Source organism: Typopeltis vanoorti, chromosome 3 (genome assembly GCF_054136105.1).
Source record: "Typopeltis vanoorti isolate ZY-2024b chromosome 3, IOZ_Tvanoo_1.0, whole genome shotgun sequence".
Taxonomy (NCBI): domain Eukaryota; kingdom Metazoa; phylum Arthropoda; class Arachnida; order Uropygi; family Thelyphonidae; genus Typopeltis; species Typopeltis vanoorti.
Window position 1 is genome coordinate 61753269 of NC_143551.1, and position 20170 is coordinate 61773438.

Genomic DNA, 20170 nt, shown 5'->3' on the forward strand with positions numbered 1-20170 from the left:
ATAGCACGTAGTGCTCATAGAACATTGGGGCTCATCAAGGAATAGCATTGATCGCCACGCGCAAAAAGTACTATTTTCTGATAATTGTATCGTATTACCATTGAGTTCTAAAAATTCACAAAGAAGTTGAGAGAGGAAACTTTATAAGGAAATATTTTGTTACCCAGCGGATCAGTAGAGTGTCGTCAGACTTCCACTGTTATTAACAGTCTATATAGACTGTCATTGACATTTTTGATACATAAAACTAAACTACAACCTCTATAGTTGACCAGTATTATGCACAAAAATACAACTAATTATAGTATAAAGCAATCAATGTACAATTGGCTGAACAGCTTAATGAAAAAGTGTACAATATGTTTTTCATTCGCTTATGTATATCTATTTTATTCTTTCGCGTTCTACAAAAAGTCGTGTATGGGTTTGTTTATGTATTTATTTATGGTGGGTTCTTTATTTCTATGATTTGCAGTTATTCTTCGAATTCTGAGATGAGACCTATTTTCCGCCATTGGTGTTTTGTTATTTTGTTTCTGTTTATGGTATCGGTGATTGTTTCTTTTAATATGTTGTTTATTATCTTGAGTATGTCTGGTCCTGTTTCCCTTCCGTATATTTTGTCGCATCTGTATGTCCAAATCGAGTACATTGTTGTTATGATGATGATTGCTTTAGTTGTGTTAATGATTCCTTCGTTTAACCAGTATAATGTGTGTTCTGTTAAGGGTTCGTTGTGTTTCATGAATGTTTGAACCGTGTTCCATATTTGGGAGGGGTGAGGACAATACATCATTATGTGGTAAAGTTTTTCTCGTTGGGGGAAAAATAACATCTGGCGGGGCCTTGAAGTGGGATCCCTTTCACTGTGCACCATATTTTGGTGGGAAAACAAGCGTGGTGTATTTTGTAGTAGAAGGTTTTTAATTTTGGATTTATGGGCAGATTGAAAGCTTTTTTTAGTGCGTTTGATAGTCTTAATGTCCCTTTTTCAATCTCCCGGTGTTGTGGTGGTGGTATAACCGTGCGCGTGAGTTTGATGTGTGCTGCTTTAGGTCTCATCTTCAAGAATTCGTTTATTCCTATGTATTTATTGATAAAGTTGTAGCCTTCCGCAATCTCGTGGAACATTCTTGGTGTTTTGCCACTCGAATATGGAAGGGAGCATATTACTTTATCGGGCATTATCTTCTGCATATATAATATATTATATCTTTTTCCTCTGTGTAAGCTCTCTCTCTATGATTTTTGCTCTCGCACTTAGAATTTTTAGGTGTACGTTTATTAAGCCGAGCCCTCTCGCCTCAATATCATGGAATATTGTGGATCTTCTGATAGGTTCGTAGTTGGAACCCCAGATGAATTTTGCGCACTCTCTGTGTATTCTGTCTACTTCTTGACTGTTGTAGTTGGTATTGTTCATGAGGTACCATATCTTAGACAGTAAGTATTGAGTGCATATTTTAGCTTTACTTGTTAGTGATAGTTATCTGTGTCTCATCTGTGTAATTTTCTTCGTTATTTTTGTATGTGCAAGCTGCCATTGTGTGTTGTGTTGGATTTGTTCCCCTATGACGGTCCCCAGAAGTGGTAGGTGTTTGTTTATTTTTATGTCGTTCGGCATGGTAGGCCTTTTTACCCACCTGCCGACGAACATCGCATGGCACCTGTGCAGGTTTACTTTGAGCGCTAACGCCTTTGCAAATTTTTTGAGTATGTTGTATGCGAATGTGAAGGACTCGGCTGTAGTTACAGTTAATGTTACATCGTCGGCATAGGCGAGCGCTTTTGTTTTTCCTTCACCTTCTATATGAGTGCCCGCTATGCCGGGATGTTTTCATATTTCTTGTATCACCGGCTGATCTCCCTGTCTGACCGAGCATTTAATTTTGACCAGTGCAGACAGTTTCTTGTTTATGATTAGGCGCGACTCTGCTGTGGTGTAAATATTTGAAATCAGATTCCGAATTTTTTTCGCAAAACCTGCGGCTTTAATGACTTCATTTAGGTAACGATGATTCACTGAGTCAAAGGTCTTTTCAATGTCGAGACCTCCCAGTAAGCACGGTTGTTGTGTTGCCTGTAGTGCTCGTATATACATCGAACTTGCAGGATATTGTCCTCTATTTTTCGGCCTTTTATTCCGCAGGCTTGGGATTTGGATATGATCTGGGTTATGTGCTTCTGCACTCTTTCAGAGATAATTTTAGTTAAATTTTTTTGGTCTGTATTGAGGAGTGTGATTCCTCTCCATTGTGTCTCTTCGTTTTTTGTTGTGTCTTGCTTTTTTGGTATTAATGCGATGTAACCGAGGTTGAAATGTTCTGGGGTGCTCTCCGAATTGTGTATTTCGGATAGCATTTTCATAAATAGTGTCTGAAATAGGGGGTACTACACCACGAGCACTTATTATACTTTTTTCCTATGGTATGCTAAATTAGTTGCTGTTTTGTGAGTACCATAAACAAATGTATTCAGATTCACTGTGCTGGTAATGTCCATTTTTATTTTCATTTTCCTTTGAGGAGTTTAATGAATTATTTTGATATTTAGAATATCAAATATGATATTCTAAATGGAATATCAATGCCAAATGAAAAAACCAATTTTATATCTGCAATAACACGCGTCAAAGTATCAGTAGGTTCAATTTTTCTAATTATAAAGAATGGCTTCAGTAAAAAAGTATGATATTGCGAAATGCACATTTCTATGAATACTTCTTCTATTGCAGACAAAAGATTTCCTTATAGAGTTTTCTCTCTTAACTTCTTTGTGAATTTTTAGAACTCAATGGTAATACGATACAATTATCAGAAAATAGTACTTTTTGCGCGTGGCGATCAATGCTATTCCTTGATGAGCCCCAATGTTCTATGGGCACTACGTGCTATTTTGTTCAGCAAAATAGCACCACAAAAACTTAAGAATAAAAGATGGTAAAGGCTTCCTCTAAACTGGCAAATTTTTCCACCTAATGTTTTATTCCACTGGAAGCCTAAATTTGGCGATATCTTATTTACTTGAATATAACTCGCACTTTTTTTTTCCTCTCCAAATTAATGTTAAAAAATCATGGTGCGAAATATATGTGGGGATTTTCAAAAACTAAAGTTTTTCATAAAAAAAACTAAATTGACGTTTATAATTAAATCCTCAGCATTCATTATAATTTATAATTGCTCACATTATTAATAAAATTAATGCATTTAAAATTTAATTATCAACGTGGTTTACGTGATCAGCCGTTCACTTTCATGACGAGATATATTTGAATTTTTTAGAGACAATCCTTCTGCAATTAAATTAATTATTTCTGGCGAAATCATATCCCAAGCTCTCAAAATCAAGTTGCACAACAATTCTAATGATGGTCTCTTAATCTTAATCCGTCCCACGCAATCCAAGATCAAGTAGAAGTTAATGCTCTCTCACTTCCACATTTCCTCCACTGGTTGCTTCCATCTCTATGCATATAATTTGTGTGGTATTAACAAAAGATCGTGCGACTCAACGAAAAAGGCAAACCGACGATTGTTGAGTTGAAAAGCTGATTCTCTTCAATCGAATTCGAAAATATCTGAAACTATCATAACAACATTCATCGCCTATTTCTTAAAGTTTTAAACTTTTTCCGTGTGCGAACTATATGCGAAACTTTTCAATTTCTTTTTTCGTAAAGTAAAATCAGAGGCACGAGAGGGCGATATTCCAACAGAATATTGCGCACTACATTTAAATTTTCTGAAAACACTTTGAATTATTATGAAATATGCTATAGAAGTGTCACGATGTGGTAATTTAAATAATATAGAGCACCACCGGTGATGATAAGTTTCAATGAAAACAAAACTCGACAGTGTGAGGGGGGGCAGTTCTCTTCGTAAAGTAGTCAGTAATTTATAAAGGTCTTTATAAAACCTTTATAAAGGTCTTTTCAACTCAAGGTGAGTTAGACAGTTTATCTATCCACCATGATAGATAAACCGGTCAGAAGAATACACGCAGTGGCCTCATAGCCTTATTTCGTGTGGACCTTATTCACAACCAGAATTCTACTCATTATCTAAGTGAATATGAGTGGGATGAGTTGAAAAGGTACGTCCTCTCAGAGAACGTACCGTTTCAACATTATGTTACAATGCTGCAAATTGGGCATGAAAAAAAACCTTACATTCAAAAACATCCATACCCCCCACCTCCAATGAAATTTGAACCCACATTGTATTGGTTTTGAGGGATACGCTCCCACCAAGATCTTACCAATTTTTTAGTGATGCAGGACATCCGGGTTATTCAATGTTAAAGCAATAAAATAAAAAAGTTTCTAAACAATATTAGTAAATAAATATCAATATAATAAACGTAATATTAATAAATAAATTTATTTTTGTATTTATTAATTAAATATATAATGTGGATCTATGTCATTTAAAACACGTGCATTTGCCTCAATTTCTTTTATCCAAGTGTTTTTTTTTTTTTCTGGAAAATGTTGCATTTAATAGCAGATAATCGGGTTATAGTGAAAAACTCATGATGACCACTTAGTTCAAAATATTTTTCTTACACACTGAGCTGTTTGAAATAGTTTGTTCATACAATAACTCATTATTCAAATTGTTATAAACCCTGACCAACGTATCAATCCCGCTATGTCAATCCGACTTACTAGTTATTATCACAGTAATGAGGCAACTATGTATTCTATAAAGGAGAATTTTCTTTCTCTAAAAGACAGAAAAACCGGCCATAGAACACATACAATGTTTCTTTTTTTTTTTCACCTTATTAAATCGAAGAAACAAAAGGTTTTTATTTTTATTTTTAATTATTTATTTATTTTTGCCTAATACACTATAAACATAATTTTGATTCGTTAATTTGTCACTGAAAATGATTCAAATGAAACAAAATTCAGGTGACTGCACAAATTTTAAGATTCTAAATGTTTATTAATGGACATAATTCTAGTAATAATTCTAATCAATTTCACCTGCCTATGTTAATAAGTACTGGTGACGTAAGCAAGAGGCGTGGCTTTATGTGACGTTGTGACAGACACGATTCAGAAATAAACACGTGAACAAAAGAACAAAACAAAACTGAATATACTGATCGTTGATCAGTATATTCTTAAACAAAACTTCCCATTTTTTAAACCAAATGATATAATTTGCTATCGGATCAAATTATCAGGGGAAAAATAATAATAATAAATTATTTCTATTGTATGCGACGGCGAAAAATTCATCAGAAGATAATAAAGGAAAAAAACAAAACACGTGTTTGTGGATTATTTTCTGATAAAAATTCTCGGGAGGTTGAAATATAATTGGAACCCACACCGCAATAATTATAGTTATGAAAGCTACCCCATGAAAAATAAAAGGAAATCTCGGGGATCCGGGAAATCAATACGATTCTATTCCTCCGGGAAATGATTAGCCGTCATTATTTCCCTTTTCTGCTCGACACACGCTAATGAAACGAAATGGTCCATCTGAAGTCCGTGCCTATCCCTGCACGCTCCGACGGTTCTAATAAGTTTACTAATTTTGCAAAGGTCTACTGTTAATTAAGAGAAAATTGCTTCGAGCTGTGGCCAACGAGGGAATATACATTCGGAGGTAGCGCGGAGTGGCTTTTCTGTAGACGGATGTCACGGATTTTGAATGATCGATGGAGAAGTCATAATTCCTTAGTTGACGTCTTAGACTCAGAAGGAAGCGTGATCGCCTATTTAAGGGCGCTTATGTCTGTCACTGTCTCGGGAGGTTGGGAACAAAGAATGATATGTTCACAACATAATAATAATGCTATTTATGCATTAATCAAATATAAATGTGCTAACAAATTATTATTGACATTTGTTAAAATGGCACCTAATCCAGTCAATATTGATGAGAATTTGACTTTTTTTTCTTTTTTTTTTTTTAATTAACTCTGATGTTCTAATACGTAATATTTTTCGAAGGTTTAATTATGTTTGACTTTATTTATATAGCTTTATTTTTATTTATTTATTTTTATTTTATAACGTATTTTTTAATTATTTTTATTTATTTACTTATTTATTTTATCGTTATTTATTGGAATTATTTATTTTTTTTTTATGTTGCTCCCACCACGAAAGCTTATTTTGTAAACCTATAGTGCATTTTGTACTGGGCGGGCTAAGGATTTTTTTTCTATTTTTATCAATTTTTATATGAGTCTTTGGACTCCCTAGAGGTGTCACGTAATAATAATAATAATAATAATAATAATAATAATAATAATAATAATAATAATATATTTGCATTTTCTTCATTTATTTATTTTTTACATAGTCTGGAAAACCTGATCTAGAGACCAAACATGGAACTTTTTCAAGCCACTACAGACCTCCAGTAAGCAGTGTCTCACACGAGGAGATGACATTCAACTTCCACCTAAATTAATTATTAATTTATTTATTTTGAATTCTGATATCGCATTTTTTTTTTTTTTTTTTTGCATACCCTTGAGTAATGCTATGTAAAGTTAGCTGACCGATTCCGCACAGTCCAAAATTTGAGATATACAGTAGTTATATAGTCTATACGTAGATCCCCGTTCACATCAGCTATTTATGAATTAAACTATCTAGTTTTTATTATTATTATTATTATTATTATTATTATTATTATTATTATTATTATTATTATTATTATTATTATTAGAGAGGGCGCTTTAGCAGCAAGCAGTCGCAAGCACGCTATTTCGATGCACCCATATTTTAAGTTGCAAAGTAGATCTTTTCTTGTGAATTAAAATTTAAAGTACATCAGTGAACTCCGTTCTTCAAGGCGAACATATAGATGTAAAAACTGTAAGTATCTGTTAAGTAATAAGTAAAATATAAGTATTCAAATTTCGAAGTATACGTTGGTCAACTACGCGAGAAGAGAACAAAGGAAGACGCCATATTAGAAAATACAGCAAGATCGTCAAACAAGAAATATGAAGTGCTACAAATGCCAAGAAGACCTAACGGGGAAAGAAAACCACGTAACATGTAGGAACTGCCAAAGAAACGTGCGTTTTTTATGTTCAGGATTGTCCGAGACTACTTGGCAGCGAAAATCAAACAAGAACCGTGACGAGTGGAAGTGTCCCCATTGCAGAGATAACAAAGGAACGTCGCCTTCGACCGCAGGTGGAAAACAGCCAATGCAGAAAACAACCGTAGGCAGTAAACAGTTATCAACAACAGAGGGAATTAAAAACAAAGAAAACAACAACGGAAACCCAGGTGAGCCATCTTTAAATGCATTACTTGAAAATAGATTACAAAACCTAAAAGACTGTTTAATCGATTTTGTTGGAGAACTATTTAAAAAACATACCTCACAAATTACAGAAAAATTCAACCAATATGAGGAATTTATTAAATTTAATAATAACTCGATAGAAGGTATGTTACAGACCGTTAGAGAAATTAAAAACTGCGTCAAAGAGCTAACTGAAAGACAGCATAATTTAATTAAAGAGACAACGGATCTACGGCAAGAACTAAACTCTCTAAAGCAACAGTACGAGCTCTCAAACCAACAGCAGCACAAAAATGCCCTCCTCATAAATGGTCTCCCAGAAATAGCTACGGAACATCTAAGAGACACTGTAATACAACTAAGCCAAAAAATCGGCTCTCCCATTGAATCAAGAGACATCCAGTCAGTGCATCAGTTACCACAAAAAAGGAAAAGAGAAAATAATACCCGTCCTTCTCCCGTCGTAGTGCGACTCACCAATAGCCTAACAAAAACTACACTTATAAAAGCTAGCAGGATTAAAAATCCAGTAGTAAAGGATCTGAAAGGAGACCACGACAACACCCCAATATACTTGTCTGAATACCTTACTCCACACTATCAGAAAATATTCTACCAAGCAAGGAAAGTAAAAACAGAAAACAATTATCAGTTTATATGGATAAGAGACAGCAAAATATTCCTTAGAAAGACACAAGACGCAAAACCAATCGAAATAAAATCCGTAGATGACCTCAACAGGCTGTCACATTGAAAGGAATATTGACAACTCGTAAAGAAGGAACAGCACACTAACCAACATGAATGCACCCCATCAAGCAGACGTAATCACCCCGGAACATGATAATTGCCACATTCTGAAATCAATATCAGAATGGAAACAACTGACAATCCCCAAAAAAGGACTATCTATTCTCCACATCAACATCAGAAGCATTCAAAAATACTGGCTGACCCTGCAAGCTTATCTGAAGGAAGATATAGACGAAATAGACATTTTAATACTGACTGAAGTATCTACGACAAACGAAGAGGCATCCTCCTACCAAATGCCACACTTCCAACAACACAAACACTGCAGACAAACAAAACGAGGCGGTGGTAGAAGTAACAGAAATAAACTATAAATTAGAATACGCAGAAAACATATGCATCGAAATTAAAAACATCAAACAAGAAAACTCCCTGATATTAAACGCAATATACAGACCACCCAACTTAAGCACCACAAAATTCCTAGAAGAACTAAACAGATGGCTTTCAGCCACGAAAGTAGGCACCTCAAAATACTTGATAATAATAGGAGACATTAATATAAACATTAGGAACATAAATAACAACACAGAACAATACCTAGACCTATTATCGGCATATAACATAACCCCATCCATACAGTCGTATACACGAGAAAAGATAGTCGGAAACATAACAACCTCAACCTGCATTGATCATATAAATATAAGGGCCCCTCCAAACAGCTACACAGCAACCATCATAACATGCAAACTAGCAGACCATTATTTCACAGCATTGCAGTTACACACTGAACCAGAACCCATAAAAATCACTGAGACTACAAAACAGTATCATAGCATTGTAAACGAAGCAATAGTGAACGATGAAATCAGAAAAACAGACTGGATGCAGATAGCATCTTTAGACTCTGCTGAAGCTGCATATAATAATCTTAAACTTGCATTTAACAAATATATATAACAAAGCATTAACAAAAATAAAAATACGCCCCCAAACGAAACAAAATCCATGGATAACAGACAACATACTAACAGACATACAAAGAAAAGATGCCCTATGGAAACAACTTAAGAAGTCGCCGAACAATATCGCCTTAAAAGCTGAATACAAAAGAAAACGGAATCTCCTAACAACCCAGATTAGAACGGCAAAAAGAAACTATTACAGCAACAAAAGATTACAGCTCAGAATGACATGAAGGAAACCTGGCACCTGATTAATGAAATGCTGGACAATATACACAGAACCACTGCCTCAGAAACAATAAAACACAGCTTTGCCTGCGACGCCAAATCCCTCAAACAGTTGGCAAACAACTTTAATCAGCACTTCGTGAACTCTGTCCAAAAGCTACAAGAAACAACCTTTCCTCACACAAACGAACATTCTCCACTAGGTCCACGAGCAACCCAGTCGATGTGGTTCCCCACAGTAACAAAAGAAGAACTATCACTGGCAATTCAACAAATTAATCCTAACAAAGGACCGGGGATAGACGGAATCAGACCAAAAGACATCAAGAAACACTCAACCGACCTACTTCCAGTTATACAAAAACTGTTAAATAAAATCTTCGAAACGGGACACATACCTGAAACACTGAAGACTGCATTAATCACACCCATACACAAACAGGGAAAAAGAAACATAATAAGTAATTACAAACCTATCGCCACGCTGCTTGTAATCAACCAAATCATGGAGCGCATTGTACATCAGAAACTCTCCACATATGTTGAAAAATTTCAAATCATACCCAAAACACATTATGGCTTTCAAAAAAATAAAGGAACAGCAACACTCCTGGAAGATTTCACAGATCTAATAAACGCTGCATTGGATAAAAACAGAATAACATTAGTGGTATTCATTGACCTAACAAAAGCATTTGACACACTAACACATAAAACATTGTTAACGAAACTTACCCATATCGGAATTGGAGGTCGTCTACTCCAGTGGTTTAAAGCATACACGAAAAACAGAAAGCACATCACACGTATAGGATCAGCACACAGCAAAGAGGTACATGTAACCTGTGGAGTACTGCAAGGAGCTGTCCTATCTTCCATTCTATTTAACATATACACACACGACATAAGCCAACTCCCCCTAAAAAGTAAAATCTTCCAGTATGCAGACGACACTGCCATAGTATCCATTCACAACAATGCAAATGTCGCTTACAAAAATATGCAACACGACATCAATCAAATCATTAACGGGTTAACCGAAAACGGTATATATATAAACCCTGGAAAAACAAAGCTAATGATATTCAACCCCCCCCCCAAACCCTGCCCATAGAAACTAAATATCTCACTATCAAACATTCATCCTCCTATACACAAAGTGCAGAACCTAAAATCACAACCATCACACAGGTGAAAACAACACGCTATCTTGGACTTCACTTCGATGCTGATCAAAGTTGGAATAGCCATACAAACTACCTACATACCAAGCTTAGGATAATAGCAAGCAAACTATACAGATTAAAAGACATCGCCCCAACCCACATAAAAATACTAATCTATAAAACATTATGTGAAAACATTTTAAGATATGCAATCACATCATACGCATTCTGCACAGACTACAGACTTAACAGGCTACAATGGTTGCAAGATAAAATGATAAAACTGATATTCTGGGAACAACCCACTCTTATGCAGGAAGCACGGACAAAACACACAAAATATTTAAGGTGAAACACTTACGCCACTACACAGTCATGTTAAAACACTACTACAGCTCAACATATAGAGTTACCAGAACAACATATCAAATAACAAGACCACAGTCAACAAACTACATAACATATAAGTACAACAATCACTACGGCAAAGCTATCCGAAACTACTACGTACCTGACATGATAAACAAACTGCCGTTCGACGACAGAAACCTAGGAACATACAGAGAGCTGAAACAGGCACTATATAAATATTATAGCGAGAATGCAAATTAGAGCAATTCCTGTTTCTCTCTCCCCCACCACACATGCACACACACACAAACCCATGACAACACCCCCCCTCTCAAAAACTATCACTACAAGAACACAAAGAAACAAACACACCATGTCTAAATCCAACCCTATTTGCACAAAAAAAAAAAAAGAAAAAGAAAAAGAAAAAAAAAGTTAAACTGTAAAAGCAGTCGAAGTCTTTCAAGCACGTACCAACAAACAGTAAAATCAACACCTGGCTTGTGACCAGTATAGGGACACAACCATGAAACCACCACCCTCTGTCATCTATTATCTTCCTCAGATAAGCTCTGATAAGCTTCGAGGAAGAAAATTACTAACTTGTAAGTATCTATTATACACACTTGTAATGCGTTATAAATATTATATATATTTATATAATTACTACAGAAACTATGTATGCAATTCATCTGAGACATAAAAAAAAAATTCTGTATAATCCTTATTGTAAATACTGTAAATATTATTATTGTAAGTAACTTATACTGAGACATAATAAAATGTTAAAAAAAAAAAAAAAAAAATTATTATTATTACACTCAAGATAACTATTGTATATATATGTGTAAATATTTTAGCAGTGAAAAAAAATATTATTTATTTAAAAAAATTATTATTATTTAAAAATATTAATAACTCGCCAGCATTTGTTATTCACAATTGTAATGTATTATAAATATTATGTATATATATATACACGCGTATATAAAACTATTGTTGTATCTATGTATGTAATTTATCTGAGACAATAAAATGTTTAAAAAAAAAAATATTATTATTATTATTATTATTATTATTATTAAATTAACACTTTCACCGGTGAACCTGTAGAAACTATAGGATATTTAGTATCGTAGGTGCAGTAAAAGTTAAAAAATCAGGAAAATATTCTCTAGTAACCAACATGGTAATTTTAAGCCATTTCGCGCCTCATTAGCAAGGCGGTATCTCATATCGGGTAGTAAAAATCATCTGTCAACCATCAAAAAAATTGCAAAGAATCGCATATGAACAATTACTAGATTTTTACATTTTTATGAGATCTGTGTTGAACGTTTATACACTTCTAATAATATATATTACAATGAAATAATGGCACACTTTTTTTTTTTTTTTTCAGTTGTACCAAGCATTCATCTCGCTCTTTTTAGTTTCATTTAATCAAATTAAAATTCCAGGCCACCTCCATTGAGGACACCACACAATAAAAATTGTATTATTGTCTTTCCATGTGTATATATATATATATATATATATATATATATATATATATATATATATATATATATATATATATATATATAAACGAAGACATCAGAAAAGAACTTAGCATTGTTAATATTCAAGAATATATAAGCAGAGCTAATCTAAGATCAATATATATATAATTAGTTGAAGTGAAATGAAGGTAGATTTCAATCCGAAGTTTGCCATGGTTTGTTCGATATATCGGGATAATATCTGACTTACACTGGGAGCAATAAAGATGGGCATATTTAGTACATTGCATATTTAAGTTTCCACAATCGAAGTTTGCAATGCGAACTAAAGGAAATACTGAGTCTAGAAGGATGAATTTTATTCAGGCAATATATTATTAAAATCCTACTACGCAAAGCAAATGTCACGTGATTCGGTGAAATTGATAAAAATGTGAAGACGTATAACGGATGAAAAAAAGAATGACATGACAAGAATATTAAATACGTAAAAACGTTGAAGCATATCGAAAGAACGATGGTCTCAATTGCAATATCGGAAACTACACAGAGAGATTATATCAAACCCTAGAAATGAAGGAAGTGTCATGAAATGTCAGATTTTCATTGATGAGTGAAAAACCATTATCGAAAAAAAAAAAAAAAAAGGAACCGAAGAATAAATTCTAAACCTCGTGTATGAGTCATCTAAAGTAGCTTTTTCCACTGCTTACTTAAGTGCATCGTCTCTATACGACATTAATGGCTTCCTGGCTATATGAACTGCTTGATTTTCCAGGGTGTCTTTTGCATTATGTTTTGTCACTCCTGGAAGACAAAAAGGAATATAACTGACAGCAATTGGGAGTGGGAGGAGAAGCTCACAAAAGTCTGACACAAGCAAGTCAATCATTAAGGTTTCTACTTGAGTTTTTTTTTTTTTGTTTTTTTTTGGTCTTCGGTGTTGTTTGCTATTCTTTCGGGCAGAAAAGATTGTCTTTCATCGTGTATCTACTGTTGTCATGGTAACCATTGCGTCACTGTGCTCTTACAAACTAGCACCCGGTATGAAAGTATCGTCGGAGTCCTGCCGAAGTGAAATGGGTATTAAGTAGTCGTTTTGGCGATTCTCAAAGATGAAACGAATATGTTGTACGTGAGATGCTTTCTAAATAAAGGCGAAAGTGATCCAGCTAACGAAATACAGAAATCGTAATAATAAAACGGGATCTTTGGAGGCGAAATAAAAACGGGACTAAGTGCATCCTAAATATACATGAGAAAGAAAAAGAGGTTAATTATCGGCAAGAATAGGTCCATTCATTATTTACTAATACGCTCCTCAGTAATGTATAATGATCTGCTGTGATCACTTTGTCCGTTCGTCAGTCTGTTTTAATAATAGTGTCGATATGGAGGAAAAAATCGCTGATTTCTAATTAAACTGGTATTGGGCTATTTCAGATTTAATTAAAATAGAACACCTTTTTATTACTTTGATTATACGAAATTATATTGTGAGAAGTTTGGAGTCATAATGAATGACATCAAGTTGGAACAAATATTTGGAAATTGAAGTGTGCCTCTCAGAATTATAAATCCATAATTCTATGTATTTGCACTGCAAAGTACCTAAACATATGCGGTAGTTCGTTCAAATATTATTGGACAACATACAATTCAAAAACTATAGATAAATATTGTAAAAATATATATATAACAACCATAATAAATAAATACTGGAAGAAATATATAATAACAAAAGATAAATACTGGTCACAATGCACACAGTAGAGAGGGCGCTCAATTTATTACGTCATTCTATAAGATTTCAACAATGTGCACTCAACAACAATCAACAACCAATTAGAATTCTGCTTTTCTTAAACTCCAGAGGAAATGCATTGTTTCACACTAATGATATCGGAAGAATTAATCTTACGATAAAATGACTCAAGGATTTACTTAAGGTGAAAGGGTAGTGAGAAGCAAACGAATGATGGGAAATATTTTCTTTTCTAACTGTCCTCTAATGCCAAGTAAGTGAAATTAATCCTTCCAGTCATTTAGTTGAACAGGAATCGCAATTAGTCAGAAAGCAGGATTATTCTTTAAGCCTAATTGAAACATGACCGAGTCTGTCTTAATAGCAACTTCCAAGATTACGGGTTTTATTTTGATTTCCTTCATAAATTATCTTTATTTATGTGCATTCAGGGAAGAATACACGGCTGTATATATTCTCAAATGTGTCTGCAAAATTTATTATTCCTGTGTTTTAGATGCTTACATTTACCTCGTATCAACAATGCGAACAAAATAAATTGTTTCCATCTGCATTCCACATATATTTCTGCATCCTGTGCTCGATGGGACTAATAAATTGTTCAGAATACCTCTGAGTAAAGGTAAGTCGTGCTAAAAATACACTGCTTGGAAAGAAGTCAACGGACACCCCATGGGCAAGGTGCATCGTGCCACGTAACGTGTTGGTAGCCGGCGTAAATGGGAGGAAGATGATACTCCCAAGTCAGTGCAGCTGTGTTCGGGTTCTGGCTGCGAGAAGAGAACTGACGGAGTTTGAAAACTGTGTTGTGATAGGATGCCCTGTTGCAGGCCTATCTGTTCGGCAAGTTATTGACAAATTGGACCATCCCATCCAGGTCAACAATCAATAATCCCACACCGAGATGGAAGCGTAGGGGGGGGGGGAACTGCAAGTGCTACCCGCAGTGGACGATTCACCACGCTCACCGAACGTGACCGCATTCAACGTGTCGGCCATTCGTCGGCCGACACGTTGAATGCGGAGTTCCAGGCATCATCGAGTGGAACACGAATCTACACGAAAACATTCAGAACCGAAGCTCCCAAAATGGGTTTCTATGGTAGGAACACAATGATGCAAGCCTTACAGTACCCGAACCAACATAAAGAGTCGTCTTCAATGGTGCAAAGAGCATGTACAGTGGGCGCGTGGAAGCTTGGAAATGTGTTATAGAGCGATGAATCACGCTACACCTTCTACCAAGTAGATGGACATGTGTAGCGATGGCAAATGTCCGGTGAACGTCTCTTACCAGAATGCGCAACCCCCATCTATGAAATTCGGAGCTGGCGGTGTGATGGTATGGTCCTGTTTTTCACGGTTTGTCCTCGGACCTTTGTGTGGTTCCACGAATATTGAACGCCGAGAGTTACTGAACATTCTGAACAATGCAATGCTTCCTACTTTGTGGCGTTTCTACGGAACTTACCATCGTCCCTTTCAGCAAGACAATGCACCATGTCATACTGCTGCTGTAACTGCGTGGTTTATGGACACAGACGTCACCACATTTGACTGGCTTCCACAGAGCCCTAATCTCAACCCTACTGAACATTTGTGTGATGAACTAGAGCACGGTGAGATCATATGACGTCTCCCCGAAAGTAGTCCAGGTCCTCATTACATGCCTACAGAAAGAATGGTTCAAACTTCCCACTGATCGATATCGTACGTCTGTGGAAAGATGTTCCGTAGGATTGCTAAAGTCATCGCAGCGAAAGGAGGTCCTACATGTTATTAATGTGGGCGCCATGGTTGTTTGTTCGTCACACTAAGGTGTCCGTTGACTTCTTTCCAAGTAGTGTATCTAAAACTTTATGATAATAGGAAGTATCGATATTTAGAAATAAAATTTATGTCGATACATGTAAATAACTCGTTAAACACCTTCGTTAAGTGAGTTTTATGCATTCCTTTTTTGTATTAGTTTTGTGTACCACTTTTGGCACATGTCAAATGCATTTTTTAAATGATTTGGATTTTTTTTTTTAATCTGTTTTGCAGATTATCAAATAAAAATGTAAAATTTTAGTATAGATCTCTTAAAAAACGAAAAATGATAATAATAATTATTATTATTATTATCATGAATACCTTACCGAAGATAATGTTCAAATAAAACGCAAGGATTAAGATGCCATAATATTTTTTTTAAAAAAAAAGGAAAACAACAAAAAGGAACATAATATTTAAAATAAAACAAAGGGAAAGAATCGATTGTGAATGGTGTTATTATAGACCCCTTTCACTCTTTTTTTTTTTTTTTGTACAACTTCCACTGCTAAAATAAAACTCACCGAGAATATAAAACTAGAACGTTTTACTTTATCGTCTGCGTTTAACGTTGCAGACGATAGCAATAAACAAAAGCACGCGACGAAATTTTCATCAGTTGTAATCGTCTGCCTCGAAGCGTTGCAATATGATAAGAATAGCGCGCAGCGATTGTAATTTTCTACTCGGCCATAAGTTTAATACCTTGGAATACAAAACAAACTTTTATATTAAAACCTTACCGAAGTTGTTCGCATACAGCAAAGAATTTTCAATAACATATAATTGTTATTTTAATTTAAATGAAGAACCGGAACACGGTGATCCCCAAAGTCGGGGTCTAAAGTTTCTAATTTTGTTGGCATAAGACTTTTACGTAATTAAAATAGCAGAACCATGGCTAACTTATGCAGCAGCTGCTAGACACCGAAATTAAGATGCATAACAAAGAAAAGATCCAATTATATAGCAACCTCGTGTCATGTCAGTGTCTTCCTCATCGCTGCCAGAATGCATTGTGCTCTCCTCACAATTTCTAGCAATATCTTCAGTAAATTTTAGCTCCTTATCCACCATCACCGCGAGATCTATTATTTCCTTGCAAACACACTCACAAATTGTATACAGTACTCTGATCTCAGCTTTGTTTTCCGAATTTTGATACATTGAACTCTGTTAAACTCACTCACTCGCTTCAAGTAAGTCTTCTTGCAAGACTACAACATCCTCTCTACTCCTCATAGTTTGTCCCAACTTTGCACCATCTGCAAACAACTGAATATTCAAACTTCTCAATATTATTTACGTACAAATTAAACACGAATGGCCTCAAAAAGGACCCTTGGGGGCACACCACTGGTGACTGTCCTCTTCTGAGATATTGCTCCCTTCATACACAACTCGCTGATATCTATCAGACAGCCAATCTCCAATCCAGCGCACTAATCTACTGTTTGACTCAATCCGTTCCAATTTAATTACCAGCTTGTCATGTGACAATCTACCCAAGGCCTTTGCAAAACGAACAACGCATTTGTTGCCTTTTATAACAAGTAAGTATATTGATAAAACACAATCTTTCTTTAGCAAACCCATGCTGTCCATAGAATCCCACCTGTTCTCAACCCAATCCGATTCTTGTCTTCACTAAGTGCTGTCAACCACAACACCGTACACACACACACACACGTTAGCCTGTAAACTGATGTTCGATTCTTGTCTTGTCCCCATGTAAAACTCGTATTAAACAAAAACTTCAAGGCAGATGTTAATTCCGTGGCACATTCCCTCAGAATACGTGGCGATATATCATCATTTCGTCACAATACCCCTTGCTCACTCACAGTCAGTCTCTCCTTATGATCTCTCACACTCTCCATGATGTCACATTTACAAGGACGAAAGACCTTTTGAACCATTTGATATCTCGCCTATATCTTCCACGGTGGTTATCATTCTTTCATCTTCACCAACCAGTACCATCTATCGAAAGATTTCGCAGTTAGTTATTTAGGAAAAAACAAACAAACAGAGCGAGCCACCTTCCTAGATCGTTCTTTGTACCCATCATGTAACTGATTATTAGCGCGCATCTTGTGCTGCCTCTATAATGTCCGCTTCTTCTTACGGATTGAATGCCGCACTTCTTCATTAATCCATTGCACACTTATTTAGCTTTCTGACCTATGGAATACATCCATACTCCACCAGATACTTCTTGAGCCCCAGAAGCAGCAACGATCTCCTTTCCCTCCAATTCCAATTCTCATACCGTAATATAGCTGCAGGCAGCCCTGCGTTTGTCATAATCACAAGCCTTATAGTTCTACAGAGGTCCTCATATAGTGGTCATCATCCAGGTGATCACTATACGCTCACTCTCACTGAACTAAGAAGGTATGACATCCCTTTTGTAATAATATCTTTTGATGAGATGATCCAGTCCAAGATCTTTGATCCTCGAATGCCTTCTGTTACATACTGCCTAAGACAGTAGTCGCTGAAAAATTCTAAAAATTCAGACACTTTACTTCCAGACGCTATCTCTTCGTCGCAGTCTGTATTACCATAATTAAAATCACCCACAATGATCACCCTTTGTCATTCGCTTTACTAATATGCTTTTACATTTCTTTGTTATTTTACTAGATCGATAGCAGCATCCAACTGAGTATCTCATCCTGTTCACGTCTGCCTCATACCATACAGCAGTGTTTCTCAAAGTGTGGTACGCGTACTCCCAGGGGTACGCGTACCACATATACGCGTGATAGTTGAAATGCTAATTTGTCTTTGGTTCGCGCGATCTTTTGTACCGCACCAATCATATGCTGTTCTTTGCTGCTCTACGTATCTCAAGTCTTGTAAATTACTGGTAATTTTTGCTTGAAATAATTGGGGTAGATGACTTTGACGATGCACACAAAGAAACTGTTCTCGATGCCAAAAGTAGTGATAGCGAGTAGGAGCTTCTTGGTAAGTCGCACCATTTTCAGTTTTTTTATGAAAACTTTAGTTTCCAAAAATTTCCGCCCGTATCTCGCAACACGATTTTTTAGCTTTAATTTTGGGAAAAAAGTTAGAGTTATATTCGAGTAAATACAGTATATATATATATATTTTTTTTTTTTAGCTTTCAAATTCTTACGTGTGGATCATTGGCTCAAGATTGGATTTATAAAACCCCCAAAAGAGAGCAATAAGCAAATACAAGTAGCTGTAAGCAACAAGAAAACGTTGATATTGCATCTGGATCAAATGAAATTGATGAGTGTCGTCTGACATCTCTAAAGAACCAAATTTAAAAATAAATCATATTTTTTGTTTACATGAACATATAAATTCAAATAAAATAGATATTTAATTTTAATTAATATTTTAAATTAATCTATTAATTTCAATTAATTTATTTTTTTAATTAAGCAATAAATTTATTTTTAATTAATTAAATAATAAATTTATTTTTAATTAATTAATGGATTTATTTTTAATTAATTAAAGAATTTGTTTTTTAATTAATTAAAGAATTTTTTTTTTAAATTAATTAATTAGGGGGTACTTGGTAATAATGAACATTTATGAAGGGGTACGCGGATATCTGAAGTTTGAGAAACACTGCCATACAGCCTTAAAAGTGCTGCCACAATTTCCCCCTTCCATGGATACAACTGCTTTTCTATCGTCAATAGCAGTCTCTCTCTCTCTCTCTCTCTCTCTCTCTCTCTCTCTCTACTTACCTCAAATCCGCATTGTATTCTACATTAGGTATGGATTTAAGGAATGTAAGTACTTTCATATTCTCTTCCATTCGTATCTAAATAAAATTGAAAACGAATAGAAAATGGCCTTCACACCATCGGAAAATAAAGCAAATACATTTTAAAATATAAAATTATTTGTTTTATTTAGTAAATTAATGAAGTTAGTAAATTTTCAGATGCATGTCCGTGTTTCGCAAAATTTATTTAATTTATTTATTATTGTTATGAAATACTGATATAGAACGTAGTTCGTTGTTTTCTCCTGCTGTTGCAAGATAACTTCGCATAATTTCTTAGAACATAGTTTGCATTCCTGGTAAGGTAATTCTGATTGGTGGACGTGGAATTTCCCAATCATTGCTTAGGCGGATGAAAAATTCCTGATCGATCAAGTCTTCACTTGTATTTCGTAAACGACTGTCATGTATTGCGTTATAATATCATAAGTGATTACAGAGGGTTGCTGTAAAGGGAAGGAAAGCATGGGGATGGGGAGAGAAAATCACCAAGGTTTCGAGGAAGGATAGAAGCTGGTCTGGGTTGCGACATAAAATGGAATTCAAAAC

General features: G+C 35.1%; 1 protein-coding gene across 1 annotated transcript in view; it reads left to right on the top strand.

Moving 5' to 3' along the window:
- Positions 1-1312: 1312 nt before the first annotated feature.
- The window catches only part of LOC150108197 (BAI1-associated protein 3-like), a 709720-nt gene continuing 690862 nt past the window's right edge, over positions 1313-20170 (top strand). The window contains exon 1 of the mRNA XM_090390426.1: positions 1313-1443. Within this exon, the coding sequence (XP_090246552.1) occupies positions 1313-1443 (131 nt within the window). The remainder of the gene's footprint in view (positions 1444-20170) is intronic.